At 39.7% G+C, this 19289-nt stretch overlaps 1 protein-coding gene across 4 annotated transcripts in view; it reads right to left on the bottom strand.

The window, feature by feature from the left end:
* Positions 1 to 18428, bottom strand: part of wdr19 (WD repeat domain 19) — a 30238-nt gene extending 11810 nt beyond the window's left edge. For 3 of the 4 annotated variants that reach the window (XR_008570659.1, XR_008570660.1, XM_054778757.1), the window contains exons 1-35: positions 18177 to 18428; positions 17341 to 17432; positions 17183 to 17248; positions 16968 to 17093; positions 16602 to 16717; positions 16408 to 16523; positions 16196 to 16276; positions 15419 to 15531; positions 15108 to 15281; positions 14969 to 15039; positions 14710 to 14876; positions 12537 to 12657; positions 12357 to 12463; positions 12153 to 12269; positions 11906 to 12061; positions 10811 to 10958; positions 10367 to 10580; positions 9615 to 9774; positions 9416 to 9526; positions 9204 to 9313; positions 9065 to 9122; positions 6894 to 7040; positions 6714 to 6796; positions 6556 to 6639; positions 6325 to 6471; positions 5599 to 5723; positions 4468 to 4577; positions 4014 to 4160; positions 3640 to 3736; positions 3447 to 3571; positions 1916 to 1997; positions 1686 to 1836; positions 760 to 883; positions 582 to 658; positions 298 to 414 (exon numbers count right to left, since the gene is read on the bottom strand). Coding sequence is in view for 2 of the 4 variants with exons in the window: in XM_054778757.1 (XP_054634732.1) it covers positions 300 to 414; positions 582 to 658; positions 760 to 883; positions 1686 to 1836; positions 1916 to 1997; positions 3447 to 3571; positions 3640 to 3736; positions 4014 to 4160; positions 4468 to 4577; positions 5599 to 5723; positions 6325 to 6471; positions 6556 to 6639; positions 6714 to 6796; positions 6894 to 7040; positions 9065 to 9122; positions 9204 to 9313; positions 9416 to 9526; positions 9615 to 9774; positions 10367 to 10580; positions 10811 to 10958; positions 11906 to 12061; positions 12153 to 12269; positions 12357 to 12463; positions 12537 to 12657; positions 14710 to 14876; positions 14969 to 15039; positions 15108 to 15281; positions 15419 to 15531; positions 16196 to 16276; positions 16408 to 16523; positions 16602 to 16717; positions 16968 to 17093; positions 17183 to 17248; positions 17341 to 17432; positions 18177 to 18182 (4044 nt within the window). In the remaining 2 variants the exon portion in view is untranslated. Of the gene's footprint in view, positions 1 to 297; positions 415 to 581; positions 659 to 759; positions 884 to 1685; positions 1837 to 1915; positions 1998 to 3446; positions 3572 to 3639; positions 3737 to 4013; positions 4161 to 4467; positions 4578 to 5598; positions 5724 to 6324; positions 6472 to 6555; positions 6640 to 6713; positions 6797 to 6893; positions 7041 to 9064; positions 9123 to 9203; positions 9314 to 9415; positions 9527 to 9614; positions 9775 to 10366; positions 10581 to 10810; positions 10959 to 11905; positions 12062 to 12152; positions 12270 to 12356; positions 12464 to 12536; positions 12658 to 14709; positions 14877 to 14968; positions 15040 to 15107; positions 15282 to 15418; positions 15532 to 16195; positions 16277 to 16407; positions 16524 to 16601; positions 16718 to 16936; positions 17094 to 17182; positions 17249 to 17340; positions 17433 to 18176 lie in introns of those variants that run through there. The other variant, XM_054778758.1, reaches the window with a different exon arrangement.
* Positions 18429 to 19289: the final 861 nt, after the last annotated feature.

The following is a 19289-nucleotide window of genomic DNA, read 5'->3' as shown; positions in this document are numbered from 1 at the left end:
TTTAGTACATTGAACTGTACAGTGTATTGTTATACCAAAGGCATGCATCGAAAAAAACATTAATTTCTCATGTTCATTTATGTAAGCATTTTTCTATGAGCTGGGAGTAAAGCAGGTCTTTACTAAGTTAAAATCCAATCTCAGTTTTGCACTTTCATATAAAGCTAATACAACTTTTACAACTCTGTAGTTAAAGGACCACTTCCAGTGGTACGGACGTTGACAGAATCAGGATTCTGTGGAAAATCTGCAGGATAACAAGAACAAGTCCATTGTACGTGTACAACTGGAAGTCACCTTTACTGATCCAGTTCATCAGTCTGCAGGTATTTGGAACAATCTGTAATCTTCTTTAACTGCTGGGCACTCAGAGTCTCCGAGCACATGGGACACGCTGTCTCAGTCTCCAGCAATCTAGAATCATGTATCAATAACAAGGCTTATGTAAAATGCTGTATTTGGTATTCGGTGTTGAGAATATGACACCAAAACTAAGCTGTGTCACACAGCATCGATTATTCTTTTTGAATCTCCCAAAATGTAGATAGTTCCAGAACAAACAGCATGTGCGTGCCACTTACAAGATGAACTGTGAGTAGAGTGCGGGAAATTCACAATGAGGACACACGGACCAGTCTTCTTTCAGCATGTGACGACCCTGACAATGTGATGATAAAGCAGACATAAGACACTGAGGGGTGATTTTGTGGTAGACTGTCAGTGTTTAGTTTTGTGCAATTGGTGAGAGAGCACACTCACTGTGGCAATGCAATAAGGCAGGTTGTTCTTGCAGGAGATACACAGCAGTTCATTCTGTGGTAGCTGGAAGCCACAGTAAGGGCACGGTGTAGTTTCCTCTTCCAACTCTGTCGTATCGGGACGCCTGAGGAAATAACAGTCATGTATATGTCACGCAATCACTTTTTCACACAGGGCCATGTAGGTTTGGATTTTTTTTCTCCCATAATAATAAAAGTTTCATTTAAAACTGCATTTTTGTTCAGTTGTGTTGTCATTGACTAATATTTGTTTAATGATCTGAAATAATTTAAGTGCGACAAACATGCTAAAAAAAATAAGAAATCGGGAAGGTGGAAACACTTTTTCACACCACTGTATGCTTGTCAGCGCGTGTAAAAGCGCATGACTTTTCCGGTTGATCTGTTACGTCACATATGAACAAAAAATCTCCGCCAGCGTTGGCAGATTCACCTATTAGAAGCGACTTGTTTTTAGTAAATATGCTTGCAAATTCCCAAGTTCCTTGTTGTTTTGGGCTTGTTGTTGTTTTTCTAGCGAGACCTGGCAACCGTATCTCCGTGTCTAGGCAGCAAATGTATATGAGAAGGAATTCTACAAGTTACATTGTGCTGTGCTATCAATTGGAGTAATTATGCAAAATAATTACCTGCCAGACACACCTGCTGCCCTCTATTCAAGTTATGATGAAAACCTTCACCTTGATGGCTAGCAATTTGCACAGAAACAAAACAGGTCGCCGCAGTGCAATGGCTAATTTACATCAAAAAGTAGAACTGTTTGTCTTCCTCCATTCATATGTACTGTACTGTACTGTACCAATTATGCAAATTGGACAATGACATTACAAACATCCACCACAAATAGATCACAGTCCTGTGGGAAACAGCTTTATCAGGATGTAGCTGCTCATGCCGGTCACTCACCGAACCATCGCCTCAATCTTTTTCCTGTAATTCTGGTGGATTTCGTTTCGGTACTCGGGTCGCATCAGCATGGCAGCAAAGCCAAAAGCTGAGTTCTTTAACCCAGCTCGGTGACATTCAATGACCGCTGATGTCAGAATGGGTACAACATCTGGAACAACACAACACACCTGTGAGACCACGGGCTTTATCATTAAAACCAGTCAGCTACATTTTGCATGTTGACTCACGTGCAGGAAACTTGCTGATGTTCTTGCTGACGCGAATGAGCATGCGCGCCCCTTTAAGGTGGTCTCTTCGTTTGATGTGAATCTGTAGAAAAAATATTTGAGAACATCTTAAGCACTCAACATAGTAAGGTGGGAAGGTTTAAGATCATGCTTTGTTTACAACCTATCACTATATTTTATTACATTTGCAGATGCTGATGCTGAGAGACATACTATTACTAACTATCATATACTGTACATTCATTCACAAAAGAATGACAGTAAACGTCTCATTACATCGCTTCCAATGCTAAGGCTATGATGCTTAAGAAAAACATCAATCATTCATCTATGTTTTACTGATTATCTTGTTCAGGGTTGCGGTGAAGCTGGAGCCTATCCTAGCTTACTTTGGAAGGGAGCCGGGGTTCACCCTGTGCTGCTCACCACTCGCTGGTCAATCACAGAATACATGGACAAACAACCATTCACTCCCACTGAGCTAGAAAAACAGTTGCTTTCATGTGCCACAAATATACATTTTATTAGTTTTATGCTGTCAGTTTTAAACTCAAAGAAAAAAAGTGTGCAGTGTTCGTGCAGAGCAAGTGGTCTGTTACTTTTTGCGCCACAAGCACTTACCGGTACTTAGCTGTTCGGAAATATTTCACCTTTTCTCCAGTGGCAAAATCATGGACTTAATTGTGTTACGTTACCAATTGGATGGCTATGATATGCTGTGATATAGTAACCTATGTTATAGTGTGACATTTTAGCTCAGCAACAACATTCATAACAAATTTCTAAGGAAATTGCAATTGGTAATTTTAAGTAATTTTTATACATGATTTTATCAATATTTATTATCTATACGAGTGTCACGAAACAAGACAATGCACGAGATTGGGTCCACGAGAACAAGACGACATTAGATTTCAACATTAAAGTACAGTGTGTTATGAAGCAGATGATCACCAGTACTTGAGAGTTGACGCTTCGCCAAATGCAATGAGCGTCAATAGAAGCACTCGCAATTAAGGGTGCAGACAAGTCTGAACATCTACGTGGATTGATCTGATAAATCTTTAAGTAAAACTGATCAAATGTAGAATTACTACAGCTTCTGCTTGGGCATCAACAAGTAGCAAGGAGCTATTCAACGCTGATGGAAAAAACAGCCACACGTCACTCGCTAACACGCTGTGAACACCAAGGTAGGTTGGATTGCAAGGTGTGCCTAAAGCACTTAATATGCACTTACATATTACTGTATTATCATTCATAGTAGCGATGCCATTGTTCACAGTCTGATTGACTTCTGGGTGCCTTGTTCTCGCTCTGCAGAAATCTCGCCACGTTTTAATCTCGTGAGATCCAGTAAATTATCTATTATTTGTAGTTTTAGGTTTAAATTGTTGTCATTTAGAGTTCTCGGTATTGTGGTTATCAGGCAAAAAAAACGGGTTAGATAATTTGACAATAAACCCCATTCATTAAAAGATGAAAACACAAATGCATGCATTCAGAATGTATTTGCTGTATTCGTACTAACCTTTCCAAGCAGGTAGGAGTGCAGGATCATCAAATTAGTGGCCATTTCCGCAGGAATCTTTATGTTATGGGCCTGCAGCTGTGTGTACATGCTGAACAGCACATTGTGGGAGCTACGGTAGTTACCTGGATGAGATGCAGCAGCAAATCAAATACGATCATAGTACTTATGTCACATGTTTTACAGTTCATACCAGCATTCTGCTCTTCTCTGGCAATGATGATGGCGGTGCGAGCAGCCTCTCTATATTGCTGCAGTGCCATGTAGAGACGGAACAGGTACTTGGCATCCTGTATTAATATTCAAGAACCATGAGAAGTAGAAATATTCATATTTTTCACTGCACATTCAGACATTGTTTTTAAGAATTACATTTTTCAAGATATTTGAACTGGACCATACGCTTCTTATAATTCAGCAAATTATGTCAAACCTGAGTATGACTGTTTGATGTGTTTGATACAACTCCTCTATTGGATTTCATTTAACAAGATTGTTGAAATACAGAGTATGTGCAAAAATGATGACATTAAAATGTAAAAAGTAAATGTGACATGTTTTAATCACCTTTGGGATGCCATCACTCTCCCCCATCAGGTATTCTATCAGTAGATTGGTCAGGGTGGTGTCCTTCGCTTGGCCCACCGTCTCAATGGCCATGTCCAAAGCAGGGCTGTCCTCCGTATTGGGACACTTTAGGAAATGCTTCAGGGCCTTAGGCAGAAAGTTAAGATTTGTCTTGAATATTCGAAATGCACTGCGGCAATGTAGTTGTTACACGTTAGCACAACCTCCCCTTAACTATTCCCAACAAAGTTGTTTGAAAAGCATTGTTCAAAATGTCTCGGTAAATGAAGAATTAAGATAAAACAAATGGTTCCGTCTCAATTGACCGTAGCTGTCAGATATATTCTTTTATTTGTGTTCATGTTTTCATCAGTGAAAAAATGATTAACTTTGTTCCAGGCTTTACAAGCTGCGTAGTAAACAAAGAAATGAAAGGATGATCACATGCTCTTACTCTGCTGTATTGCCCACACTTCTGGAAGAATTTTCCAGCCTGCAGGTGGTTCTTTTCTGCCTCAAAGTAGAGAGCGATGCTCTGATAGTCCTGTAGTGTTGCATCCGAGCCTGACAAAATACACACCGTACAGTAGGGGTGTCACAAGATGTCGTGTCACAAGATCCCGCAAGATTAAAAGGTGACAAGATTTCTTGTTCAGAAAAAAATGTCTCGTTGGCACTAGGCCTGGGATGATAATAAATAAATTAATTAATTACACAATAAATGAAAATGAATTTGATCATTTTGCCGGCCTTTGTATGTTGCCATGTGCATGCATGTATGTCCCTCAAAACCCTCAAAGTCCCTCCAGATCTGACAGCCAATCAAAACCGTGGGAGACTCGTAATTCGCTCTGAATGTTAATGTATTGCTCGCCGGTGTGGCTGACCACAACCACTCGTAGCCTCCCGTGTGCAGGGTTTTGTACGCATTGCCGTGTGTGGAGCCCATTACACTTGTATTACCCAATATAGTAGACATACCGTAATCAGAGAAAATAAGCAATTTAAGACAAAAAGGACTCATGCTCGTCGGTGTTGAAATAAAGGTGTTCCGGACGTGTGGACAGGGCAGGACGTTACACTGGGGGTTCAGAGTTGAGTTTTAGCTTGAAGTGGATTATAGCAGCAACAACCGTGTTATTATTATGATAATTATGTTATTAGTATTGTGCCTGTTAGTATTGTGTGCTTATTCAAACCTGCAAAAAAAGCCTGTTGCTCCAGCAATCAAGTCTGATGCTTGTGAGCCTCACTGAACATTACAGTAACATTACTGACTCCTAGTGAGCAGTGTAGAATACTACATAGCCTCACGTCTTTGAATGCATTATCTGAATACCTTATACTGTATTTGTATTTAGCCATTTTTATTCTTGACAATGCTTAATTTAGGCAAAAATATGTAAACTTTGCTTAAATATGCATTTTTTTTTTTACTAATAATAGGCCGTATTCAACCATGAAACAACATGATTTATTAATTAATATAGTCTTAAAAAACGTAAGAGAGTGAAGTGGAGAAATTTAAACCACGATGTAGCGAGGGACGACTGTATTCGAATTTAAAGTGCTGATGTTCACAAACCGATGATGTCTGCATAGACCTCCATCTGCCTGTGCTGCTGTGCTAGCTGGAAGGCTTCATCATTGCACTGAGACAGCACCAGGAAGTGGATGGCCGAACCATAGTCATTCAGTGACAGGAAGAACCTGCAAACACATCATAAAGTCCATAAAAAAAAAAAAGCATACGAAGCTGAGGCAAAGATTCAAAAGGATTTTTCATAAGGTATTTTGTAAGAAACATACTGTTGGAGACATGAAGCTCAACACATCATCATTGAGCTTTTTTTTTCCAAGAAAAAAAAAGCCATTTCTGTTTTCTGCATTTGCAAAATAATTTGAACATTTCTATTACATTACATAGCTAGTTATGAAAAATAAATCAGAGTTAGGCTGTGTCATACAGTAGGTTACAAAAAGGATTTTGTGTGTGTTTGGCCACTTTTTCAGTGTCAATGAGATCCAATACAATACAATACTGTCTCGAAAAAGGCACCGGTTGTTTTAACTTTAACATATGATTATGCTGTACTGGGTTTGTAATATGTAGCAAATTAAGGTAACTCAAATATTAAAAACATCATTCTGTATGATGTACTGCAAGCCCCAACCTGAATAATACAAATATTGTTAAATTAATACCTCGCTGACACTCTTAGTGTCAATTAAAGTGAGTATTATAATAACTCTTCTATTGGATGTCATTAGATTGTTTTGGAGTATAAAACTTAAACACTTTTAGGCCTACCTGGCCACCATCTTTGCCCCTTCAACACTCTGCGTCTCTCTAACAATGCGTACAGCACCTTCTGGGTTCTTCAGGTGATCCAGTAGCACCCGAGTCACGTTGTCCCAGTCCTTAGCACTCCCATAGGCTTGTGCTGCCTCCTTATACCTGATAAACAGAGAAGCCAATAATCCGGCTTTCATTGTTTCTACATAATAGTCTTCAGTTGAGACCCTAAAACTAGGAACCTACTTGCCATCTGCCTCCTTGGCTTTGGCGTACTGCAGGTGGATCTTAGAAGAGGTGACATATGGGAGCAACTCTCCCACCTTTGCCCTGAGAGAGGAACAGTTCAAATCGGAAGGTAAATTTCAGGCATCAGTGCTGGTGTTTTTTGCAGTTTGTCTCACCAGTTTTTGCAGCGAATATAAACCGATGCCGCCTTGTCATAACACTGTCCTTTTTCATAGAGCTGAGCAGCTTCAGAGAATTGCTATGAAACAAATAACAAGCATCTCAGCAACAAATAAACAGACAAAACAAAAGTGATACATAACAGCACACTGTCGTGGCCTAAAGCTAACTCCTACCTTCATGCTTTCCAGTATGGCTGCACATTCTTTCTTCAGGACTCTACTTGGGTGTTGGCTAGCATGGGCCACTCCTCTCCTTATGTCCCCCATCCGAATGGACATCCTGGCAACACCAGCCTGGCACACCTCATCATGCTCCTGGAACTACACCCCCAAATAACACCAAGAGAATGCAGTCACAAAAACTAATCACTATTCTACTAACTAAACACCCTTCATTCAAAGTTATTTTCATCAACAAATCATTGTTACACTTGCTAAATAAGTGGATTAGCCACTCTGACATCACCCAATATAGGTACAAAAAGTGCAAATAGTATTTTAATTAGAATTAGATCATTATATTTCTTGAATCTTGATGAACAGCACTCTTATACTGACTAAAGGGATAGTTTGGAATTTTTTTTTACATGAAGTTGACAGTGTGACATCCCCATCAACAGTGTAGTGCATCACAGCGGCTTTTTCCCTACTTCGTCTTACGCACTACGTCGAGTTCTGGTCAGTTTTTGGTGTAAAGAAAGTAGTTCCAGCTAGTTGGTAGGGTCACAAAAGTGAACCATTTAGCTTCTCAAAACAATATTCGTTCAAAAGAGTAATACTTTGCATCACAAAACCATTTTCCATGAAAAAGTCAGACCTCACAATCAGTCTGTGCTATTTTCTCAACTTTCCTATCACTGCGCGCTGCCAACTGTTCCGCACCTTTCCATCACTTGTTTCACAGTGTTTACATGCACGGGTGACGACCATTGCAATGCAAGAGAGCTAAAGTGAGAGGTTGAGTGGTAAATACATTGTCAAAAAAGAAATTAGACTTGTAATTATACGGGTTGTAACAAGAATGTGTCTGAATCGCCCTATACATTATATTCCATCGCTTTCCGGTCATTGACATTGCTATTAGTGATGTGCAGTGAGGTTCATAGCTGGTGAGGCACTGAACTCCTTTGGAGTTTTTTAAATATTACTACAGGTTGCTCATTAAGAGGATAACCAAAAAAATGAAGCAACTAATTAAAAAATGTTAAATGTTAAAGACATGTCTTAGTCCCATTTTACTTTGTGAATAACTGAAAAACATTTGTGTTCTTATTTTCATCTTTTTTTATTATATGGAGTACATGCACCCTCCTTCTCCAGGAAGACGTGATACTTTGTTGTAAAGTCTGATCACCTCCTGTGTATCTAATCCTCCATCTTGGCAGTCAAATTCATGCATTCATTCTGCAAAGCATAAAATATCTTGCATGTACTTGTAAATCTAGAAATACACAAATAAAGTAAAAAAAAAAAAGCGCTGGCTTTTCCTCTGCAGGGAAATGACAAGCACCTCCCAGCTCCCTCCCCCTTCAGGATGCATCGGTATTGCAAGTGACTCCCGTATGACATTTCTATCTATTTTATTGTCCGATTGGCAAGAATGACGTCACACTTACTTTAAAGACACTACACAAGCTCTAGAAAGTCATGGTGTATAATACATGTTTTTGCAACATTATATTATTGCCAGTGACGTGCAGTGAGGTTCATGACTGGTGAGGTACTGACTCCTTTGGAATTTTTCCTTATTAACACAGGTTACTCATTAAGAGTAACTCTCTCTCTCTCTGACCGTTCTAACTCCATCTGACAAAATTCGGCATCAATGTATTCCGTTCATCCCTCTGGCTTTGTGCTAAAAGGAATGTCGTCATCACTTGTTTCGTAGTCAGACATGTTTTACTTTCAGTATCCCAGCGGTAAAACTGTCAAACAGGTGATGGAACGGTGCACAACAGTTAACAAGCAGCAGGGCGCAGTGATACAAAGGGAGTTAAAATAGCACTGATTGTGAGGTCTGACGTTTTCGTGGAAAACGAAAACAGGGAAAAGTCACTGTTGATGCACTACACTACTGATGGGGATGTCAGACAACTTCATGTCAAAAAATCCGAACTATCCCTTTAAGATATGACACTGGCAACTGGGAAACAAGTGCACTAGAAACACAAATGTGATTGCATCCTACAAACACCCTCTACTGCTAGTAGCTTTCAGTCTACTTCTCTTTTCAGATTGAAGTTGTTGTCATAATTCACAGCCTGCCAAACAATGGACACCACCTAAAGGCATTTGGACACCCTAGAAAATAGTTTGGTCAAAAAGATCAAATATAATGCACTTACTTTATTATTATGGGTCATGCCTTTCTCGTAGTGAGAAAGAGCATTCATGTAGTCTCCACTACAGAAAGAGAGAGTGCATCAGATGTAACATCTCAGATGTTTACCGGATGATGCTTTGTTTATTTGCGTGTGAGTTTACATAAACTCCAGATGAACAGCATATTCTTTGGAGAGAAAGGGAATCTGGTCTTCCGCTAACCCCTTGGCTAACTTCAGAGCACTGTCCCAGTGCAGCAGGTCTCTCCTCATCTATAACACAAACACTGTTAACCTGGATCAACTGGCTGGTTTAGAATGCAAAGCTGTGTTTGTGTGTATGTGTTTGTGTGTGTGTGTCTGTGTGTATCTGACCTCCAAAGCAGCAATTGGGCAACTTGAGGCCAGATAAAGATCCTGTGCAAGACAGAAGTCCTCCAGAAACATGGCCAAATGACCTGCAAGTAAGTTATTATCCTCGATGCCCTATGAACAACAATTTAGATGAGTGTTTTTTCATGAACGAATTCTCCATTTGCTACACACAGCTATAATTCACAATGTATGGCTTTACCTGGACGGCCTGCAGTGACAGCACCATGCCCACATTGCCAATCATGCGGTAGAAGTGGATGGCCAGCTCAACCTCCATGTGGACCAGACAGGTTTTGCCGACCTCCCCTTTGTCGGCTTCCCTGCCCTCCGTCAAACACAGATCCCAGGCTTCATGGAACCTGCAGAGCGACACGCACAAGCACATACAGTACATTTAAACAACTGTCACGTGACGCTAGCATCCACCACTACTTTGTAGGGAATATAGGGCATGCTAGTGGGAAAATACATACTGTACTCCAATAGGAGGCTAAGAAGTTATTACTGACATACATACATGTATATACATACATACGTACACACACACACAAACACACACATACAAAAACGCACACACATATATACTGTATAGACATTTGCATTTAAATGATACACTATACGTCTAAAAACTAAACCATACAAGTGGGATCAGAAAATGGGATTACTACTACTACTACTACTTCCTCAACAATTTGAGTCAAAAATACTTCAAAAACAGTTCTTGCAAGATAGATATTTCTTATATGTTTGACTATAGGTTGAAAATTGCAAGAAAAGACACCTAAAGACATGAAAGACCAATCATAAGTAGTCCAGTCACTTACAGACACTAAATAGAGGCACAGGCCTGACACATCTCTACATCTCCAACTAAATTTACAGCCACGTTCAGGATTAATCAGTATGGACATACAGTATTACGACTTTTCAATCCATGGCAGCACAACCAACCTCTTGAGCAGGAGGGCCTGCGTGAGCTGTTTGCTGAATTCTGGCTGTGACCCAGACGACGTGCTGGTTGAGAGCTCGAGAAAGGAGTGTGTGCTCAGAGCCACTTCACTAATCTTGCCACTGGCTGTCTGGCACGTCAGGGCCCCATTGTACAACAGCAAAGGCTTCTGGGAAGAGAGTAGTGCAGTGTTCCCCACTAACACCACACGCGGGCCTAAGTAGCCAGGGGCAAGGATATAAAAAAAAAAGAAAAAGAACAAATGCTATTAATTTTAGTTGAACTATTGTAGAATATCCCAGCTGACTAGACCCTGGATTGGTCACTAGTCAAGGGGATTATGAATAGGGCATTTGCCTGGGAATGAAGTATAAGCTATGTGAACCGCTACACTACCAATGAACACACTTCAAACTTTAGGACAAAAAGGATGCAGTTGCGCCTACCGTAAATGGTTGCTTTATGTACCGCATAAGTATAGGCCTTGTCGTCGTCATAAGCTACAAACACTCCTCTGTCAGCGTGCCAGTTATCCCACAGCACTCCAGTGATGGTGGGGGAGAAATTTGGAAGCTCAAGGCAGGAGTCTGCTGTCTGGATGGACACAAACAAGCTGTCAAGTAGTATGTGATGTAATGTCATGTATATAGGTGAGCTGAAACGAACCGCACCAGTTATGTATGATTCAATGATTTAATTTGTCTGTGTTTCCAGCCGATCATACAGTGGTGTGAAAAAGTGTTTGCCCCCTTCCTGATATCTTATTTTTTTGCATGTTTGTCAGAGTTAAATGTTTCAGATCATCAAACGAATGTAAATGTTAGTCAATGACAACACAACTGAACACAAAATTGAGCTTTTAAATGAACCTTTTTACTATTAAGGGAGAAAAAAAATCCAAACCTGCATGGCCCTGTGTGAAAAAGGGATTCCACCTGTTAAAAAATAACCTAACTGAGATTAATTGTGATCTATCAGTCTGGAAAATGTTATACAGCCATTTCTAACGCTTTGGGACTCCAGCGAACGGCCAAGCAAAATTACCCCAAAAGCGCAGCGACAACTCATCCAAGAGGTCACTAAAGACCCCACAACAGCATCCAAGGAACTGCAGCATCCAAGGAACTGCAGGCCTCACTTGCCTCAGTTAAGGTTAGTGTTAATGACTCCACCATAAGAAAGACATCGCCTGCATAGCAGAGTTCCAAGATGAAAACCACTAATGATCAAAAAAAAAATTAAGGCTCGTCTCAAAACACCTTAATTATCCCCAAGACCAGTGGCCCAACCAGTTATTAGGTTTAGGGGGCAATCAGTTTTTCACACAGGGTAGGTTTGGATTTTTCTCTCCCTTAATAATAAAAACTTTCATTTAAAAATAGCATTTTGTGTTCAGTGGTGTTGTCATTGGCTAATATTTAAATTTGTTACACAATCTGTGTGACAAACATGCAAAAAAATAAGAAATCAGAAAGGGGGCAAACACTTTGTCACACTACTGTATATATACTGTATGAAGCAAACACATTATAAGTACTCACACTTGAAAGGGTGAGCAGGAAACCGCCCTTCTTGTCGTCAATTAAGACCAACCGTGTACCATTTACATCCGGGAAAACTTTCCTCATGGCCACTGTGTGACTGTAAGTGCTCACAGTCTCCCAATCCTCCACCAAGACACACACCACGTTACCTAACTGAGACATAACAGAGGGAGGCGTTTTCATAAAGTCACAAAGGGACATACAGTGATGATATAGCACTAAATCTTGCATGTGCGAGGCTTACATCAGTGCCATAGTAGAGGAAGTCCGCGGTGAGGGCATGGCAAAGGATACGGCCTTTTCTGTCATCGTCTGGAAACAACTTCATCTGCTTTCTCTCCTCCTGCTCACTGCCATCGATCTAGAACACACACACAAGGTAACATGCATGGATATGTTGTTTGTCTAGGAGACAAAAAGCCATTCCACACGCATATGGAAAACGTACCATGTGAAGCTGCACTTTGCCATCAAACAGCGCTGCGGCATATTTTGCATTAAGGCACATGTTGGCAACTGTCCCAAAGTACTCAATCTCCTTCAATTTGGTAAAATCTAAACAAATACAGTCCCGTTAAACGAATACTTGCATCATCATGACTAAATAAATGATATTCAACACACGCACCGGATTCTTGTTCAAGAGGAGCGTAGAACCATGCTTTGTTGTTCATTCCAACGGCCACGTGGTAGGGTCCCACAGCAATAAAAGTCGGTTCTACTTCTACTTGTATGGCCACAGGAGATGTCTGAAAAACACAGGCAATTAATGATGTGCATGAGCCCCCCGCGAGCAGCCATGCAATGCAATTTTCCTGATGATTCTGTTGGAACGCCGCACATCTTCAAACCTATAACACAAATCATGTTTTCCTGCCGTGACTTCCAGGTTTATTTTTCACAGATCACTCTTCACTCATATTCTTTTTCAAGTATGAGCAAGTCTCCACAAACAAGATAAATTTGTGTCTCCTGATTTAAAAAAAAGTTACATACATAAATATATGCATACCTGCCAACATAGTAGGAACTAATGGAACGTTTTATCAAATATAGCCTTTAACAACAAACAAAATAATGCTAGAATTTTGTATGCCAATATGAATGTAAAATGTTTATTGTTGTCGCAATATATTTTTGCATTTCAGTGGCAAAAATTGAAAAACTTCTCAGCATGATGCAATGTACACCACAGTAAACGACACCAAGAGTAATTCATTCATTTTGTAGTATAATAATTAGGACAATCAAATGATCATACATTTTTTAAATCAGATTAATCACAGTCTACAAATTAATTACTCATGATTTATCACCAGTTGCAACTATGTCTGAAATATTCAGAACATTTTCACTGTATTTTATTGACAGAAAGATAAACAGACACTATTTTATATATGTTTAACATAATGTATACAGATGGACTGACAATTTTAATCAAGCTTAAACATACTACACACTAGTCTTTTTGTAGTGTCTCTTGCATGTATCTCTGTAATTCCTCCTCTTTTAAAAGGTTTTTTTTTATTATTAAGGGAGAAAAAAATCCAAACCTACATGGCCCTGGTGAAAAAGTGATTGCCCCCTAAACCTAATAACTGGTCGGGCCACCCTTAGCAGCAACAACTGCAATCAAGCGTTTGTGATAACTTGCAGTGAGTCTCTTACAGCGCTGTGGAGGAATTTTGGCCCACTCATCTTTGCAGAATTGTTGTAATTCAGCCACATTGTTGAGTTTTCCAGCATTAACCACCTTTTTAAGGTCATGCCACAGCACCTCAATAGGATTCAGGTCAGGACTTTGACTAGACCACTCCAAAGTCTTCATTTTGTTTTTCTTCAGCCATTCCGTGGTTTTCGTCTTGGAACTATGCCATGCGGCCCGTTTTTGCCCAGTGTCTTTCTTATGGTGGAGTCATTAACACTTGACCTTAACTAAAGCTAAGTGAGGCCTGCAGTTCTTGGGATGTTGTTGTGGGGTCTTTTGTGACCTCTTGGATGAGTCGTTGGTGCGCTCTTAGGGTAATTTTGGTTGGCCATCCACTTTTGGGAAGGTTCACCACTGTTCCATGTTTTCGCCATTTGTGGATAATGGTTCTCACTGTAGTTCACTGAAGTCCCAAAGCTTTAGAAATGGTTTTATAACCTTTTCCACACTGATAGATCTACGTTATGTTTTAATAGGGGCGGCAATCACTTTTTCACACAGGACCATGTGGGGGTTTTTTTTCTCCCTTAATAATAAAAAGTTCCATATAAAAAATGCATTTTGTGTTGTCATTGACGAATATTTAAAATTATTTGATGATCTGAAACATTTAAGTGTGACAAAAATGCAAAAAATAAGAAATCAAGAAAGGGGCAAACACTTTTTCACACCATTGTATACAGTATAGTGTTAAGATAGGAATAAAGTTAAAAAAAGACTGTACATCTGTGGGGGCACTAAACTTGCCTCCGCCTACCATCATAAAGAAGAAGTGTGGCCTGTCATGCATTAATTACAATAAAAATATAATGTAATTAATTAAATAAATTAGTTACAGCCGTTAAAGCTTTATTTTTGACAGCCCTAATAATTTTGCTTTTCTGACAGTGTGAGTCATAACTTTGCATTAATAACTGCTGTATGTTACGTGTGAGTTTACTTCAGCTTCAGCTGCAATAAAATATGAAGAGGACGTGACAAAACGGTGTGTCTCTGGGAAACATTTCTTCGCCAGTGTTAAAAGCATGCATAAAAGAGATACTGAAGTAATACTTTGGATTTGCAAAAAAAATGTAAAATAGGGTCACCTCACCCCATAGTTTGACACTGTGACCTCCAGCAAAGATGTAAGGTAGGCCAGTCTGGTTCCGTAGCTGTCCCCCAGTATAGGAAGCTTTGTGAGGAAGACATGAAGAGTCCCTTTTTGTGTGGAAACTGCTAGCAGCTGGCCATCATCTGTCCAGCTCAGCTGGTCCAGACCTGAACAAGCAGAGTAAAGGCAGGCAGGTGGTTGGTGGATTGCAAAATAATTCGGAAGTGGGGAAGGGCGAGAGGTTGTTACGACATCTCACCTTTTGTCTCATCCTCCAGCTGAATGACATTGCTTATGTATTTAAGGTCAGAGAGGTCATGGATCTTTATGCTGCAGCAGTGAACACAGGGATTTAGTTTGTTTCGACTTCACAGAATCCATAAAGCAGTTGTGCGCACCTGTTGTCCCCACAGGAAGCTGCCTTGTTTAATGCTGATGAGATGGCTACACTGTTCAGGCTGTCTTTATGGTTGCGAGCCTGCCAGAGCTCATTTCCAATCTCTCTGGCATGAGTGGATATGACAACGAAGTATCCATGGGAGAAGCCAATGAGTATGTACCCATCACCAAACCTAATAACAAACAGGGGAGTAAATTAGGGAGCAAAATATCACTGCAAATATTAATTATGTGTGTTTTGTAATAATAATAATAATAATGATAAATTTAGCTTTGAGATGCTTTGAAATAATTTGTGTTGGTGTTGTACCAGCGATAGGAGACGATGCGTCCATAACTCGCGTTAAACGCCAGATCATACCAGTCGTCTTTGTTGTAGATGTTAAAAATGACTAGAATCTTCTTTTCCACACAGACACTCACCTGGAGAACAAATAATTGCAAGTAAGAGCAATGCATTCTACTATACCCTCACCGGACACTTTATTATGTGTAATCTTAAGAGTCTAATAAGACATAATGCAAGAGCGCCATTAAAAATTCTGCCTTTAAGAAAATAATTCTCTCTGACTGACTGTCAGAGAGGTGCTAATTTAACAATATGTTCATCATTGTGGTTGTAGTTTGCAGGTGTATCCAACAGCATTGCAATGTAATATTGGAACCCCTCTTGTAGATAAATAAAGCAATCAAAATCTTAGAAACACATCTTATATTTATGATGCAACACTGAAAACCTCAACCACATTAATTAACATAGTGTTGAATTAATATAACAATTGTTGACAGTTATTGAATAAGATCTCATTGCGTGTCAGTGCAGGTTTCTGCTGAATGTGTGATTATCAAACACTGTGTTCTCATGCTATCGGTAAATAACTATTCAGAATGGGATTCTATTTAGTATCTAAGTTGTTTTTATTTACCTACTTTGACAGATATGATAAGGTAAAAGAAGATGGATAAAGGCTAACTGCATTGAAGCCTAATTGTGTGTTAAAATACATTTTAAAAATATGTACGTCAACATGAGAGCAGTTTTTACTGTGCATGTAGTATGAATGAGTGCCACTTTTGTGAAACTCACAGTGTTCTCTCCTTGGGATATCCTTTCGCTTGTCTTCCTCATTGAGATGTAAATATCAGCAGGTGCCCCACGCAGTTTTACCTTGCACGCAGAAAGGACAAGTGAGTTTGGTCCGTTGTATTCATACAGTCAGCAGCTACTATTACATCGTTTAAACTGGTTTGTTGCATGGTGACAGCAACCTCATTGGCTGTTTGTCAACATGTGAGTACCTCTCTGATAGTGTCCCCCTCTTGATTGCTGATGCTCAGATTGTTGTCTTCACATCCAAGAATCAGCAGATTCTGAGCGTTCCAACAGCCACAGGTGATCTTCTTGGTGTGCTTGCCTAACATGCAACAGAGGAATACACAGTCGCTAAATAATTGGCAGGAACTCTACTAAATCATACACGTGTCAGTGTTACCTAGTATTGGGATCTTGTGTGAGGTCTGCTGATTGTAGATTAACAAATTTCCTTTAACTGTCCCAGCTGCCAGGATGGGGCCCGTTTTTGACCATACAATGAGGGACATATGATCTCTGTGGGGTGGGAAAGGGGTTTTCTAATCATTCAGGTTTCTAAACCTGGTCCGTCTTACTGTTGGAGCATCATGGCAAATGCTGTAATTAAATTTTATTTCTGTTTATTCGTCCCCAACTACACAGTGAAAAGTCAGCCAGCATCATAAAACTGTGAATAGCAGAACAGATAGTTAGCCAGGTTACGCATTGCATCAAAATCTAGTAGTGGCCTCAAACCTTTTCACAGTGGTGTATGCACACAGGATACCTCATGCCACTGTCGATCTTAGATGTTTTATTCACGCTGGCATCCCAAAGGTAGATTGAGCTGGATTTGGCTGCTATCACTGCCAAAATGTCCCCATCCTTATCCCAGTCCATCCCCACACAACGTCTAGGGGAGCAGGAGAACGCAAAGTAACACGGTTATTATCAAAAGCATCATCTCCAGTCTGAATTGCATTTTGTTTTCTTCACACATACCCAGGAAGGCTGATTTCAGTCCACTTGTGCCCATGGCGATCAAATATTTTTACTGAGCTGTCTTGTCTGTTGGGGTTGGAGGTGAACAGCACATTGCACATAAGCTTAGTCACATCAAATATGTATAAACAGACAATTTTTTACACGTTTTTACTCACCCTGCAACAGCTATATAATTCCCCAGGGATTTCTGCCACTTGTACATTAACTGAGAGCCTGTCCAGGCATTGTCCACAAGGGTGAAGACGCTCTGTGGACAAATTAATTACTTTTTTTTCCTGCAGCTGTCAGACTGCACAATATAAACTGCTCCAATAACCCTGTACAATAACCATGAAATACACGAGTGAAATAACCGTGCAATAAGCCTGTGGCTGATCAACATGTACATAGCTGTAAATAGTGTATATAACTTCTTTGTATTACCTTGATTTTGCACTTTCTATATGCTCTTGTGTGCTTTTGTACTCTGCTTTTGCTGCTGTAAACCTGGAATTTCCCCTTGTGGGACTAATAAAGGCATATCCTATCTTATCTTTAGACATAAATCAGTCACAATTTTGATATGTCTGTAAGAACAAAGTTGACATATTCCAGGACCTCGTGCAACACAGGCTAATAATAATACTTTTGTTTTTACTGCATGTGCAACAAGTAGACTTCTTAGTTAAGGCAGAAAAAATTAAAATGCCAAAATTATACTGTATACTGTATACTAGTGTACTGTGTAACTCACGCTGGCAACCAGTGTTAGACCAAAAGCCGTTGTAACTTTAAAACTAGAAATGACTGAGCTGCAGTAAGAAATAGTGATGTATCTACCTGTTGAAGAAGAGATGCATTCTCGACATCATCAGGTTTGAGCTTTTGCTCAGTGTTTTTGCAAAAGTTGCGTTCGCTAATGTCGATACCATTAGTAAGTGATGCAAACCTATTCTAACTGAAGGATATGACAAGATAAAAATTACATTACATTTATCTGCTTGTTACCAACCTTCATCTTGATCTGTTTTGACCCCCTAATCCAGTCAGTCGATATGTCCAAACAGTTCAGTTCATGAGCCGTTAGATGTATACCAAGCCACAATACTCTACCCTTCTCGAATTATTTGTAGTATAAACATGAAAAACATTTTAGATTACGGAACTCAGCAACTACATGATGGAGTGCAAACTCATTTTGTTTGCGGGAATAGCTCTCGAGTTGTTTGACGCTACAGCGTCTGAGGCAGACGTCATAGCAACAGTCTGTAGCCAATCAAGGGCTTCCAAACGCCACTTCCGTCTTTCGCCACCGGATATCCGCGTCGATGGAGCGTTCCTGTTTTATTTTCCGACTAGAAACACATGTTTTGAACGGTCCTATTTAACTGAAATGACCCGTCCGATACTGTATACTGTACTAGTCATACTACTATGTGTATAAAAAGCAGTGACGTGCGGGAGGTTCATGGCTGGTGAGGCACTGACGCCTTAGGAGTTTTTAAAATTGTAATACTATTTTTTTTTTCAAATTGCATAGTCCCATTGTTTTTTTTATTAACGGAAAAACATGTGTGTACTTACCTTTTATCTGTAAATGAAGTACAGCAAAAGCTCTGATACTTTGTTGTCTGGTCGACTGCTGGGTATATAATCTTCCATCTTGGCAATCAAATTCATGCATTCATTCAGGAAAGCATAAAATATCTTGTAAATCTATTTACAAAAAAAAAAGTAAAAAAAAAAACAAAAACGCTGGCTTTTCCTCTCTGCAGGGAAATGACGAGCACCTCCCAGCTCCCTCCTCCTACAGGATGCATCGGTATTGCAATTGCCTCCTGTATGGTTATGGTTTAATTTATTTCAACATGCATACAAGTTACACTGGAATGGATCACACATTACAATTCACAGTTCCACATGTCTGAAAGGAGTAGGATGAAGGAAATCTTATTTAATCCTACCCCGCATCCGTTTTACATCAATTGCAATACATTTGTTCACTTCCTGTATTCCAAATGCACTCTTCATGACATTTGTATGTATTACATTGTCCGATTAACAAGAATAATGACGTCAGACTTAGAAAGACATGTTTCTGCCACTTTATATAGCATATAATATG

Source organism: Dunckerocampus dactyliophorus, chromosome 6, assembly GCF_027744805.1.
Source record: "Dunckerocampus dactyliophorus isolate RoL2022-P2 chromosome 6, RoL_Ddac_1.1, whole genome shotgun sequence".
NCBI classification, from domain to species: domain Eukaryota; kingdom Metazoa; phylum Chordata; class Actinopteri; order Syngnathiformes; family Syngnathidae; genus Dunckerocampus; species Dunckerocampus dactyliophorus.
Note: the sequence above shows the minus strand (reverse complement) of the source record. Positions and strands in the feature narration are given on the sequence as shown.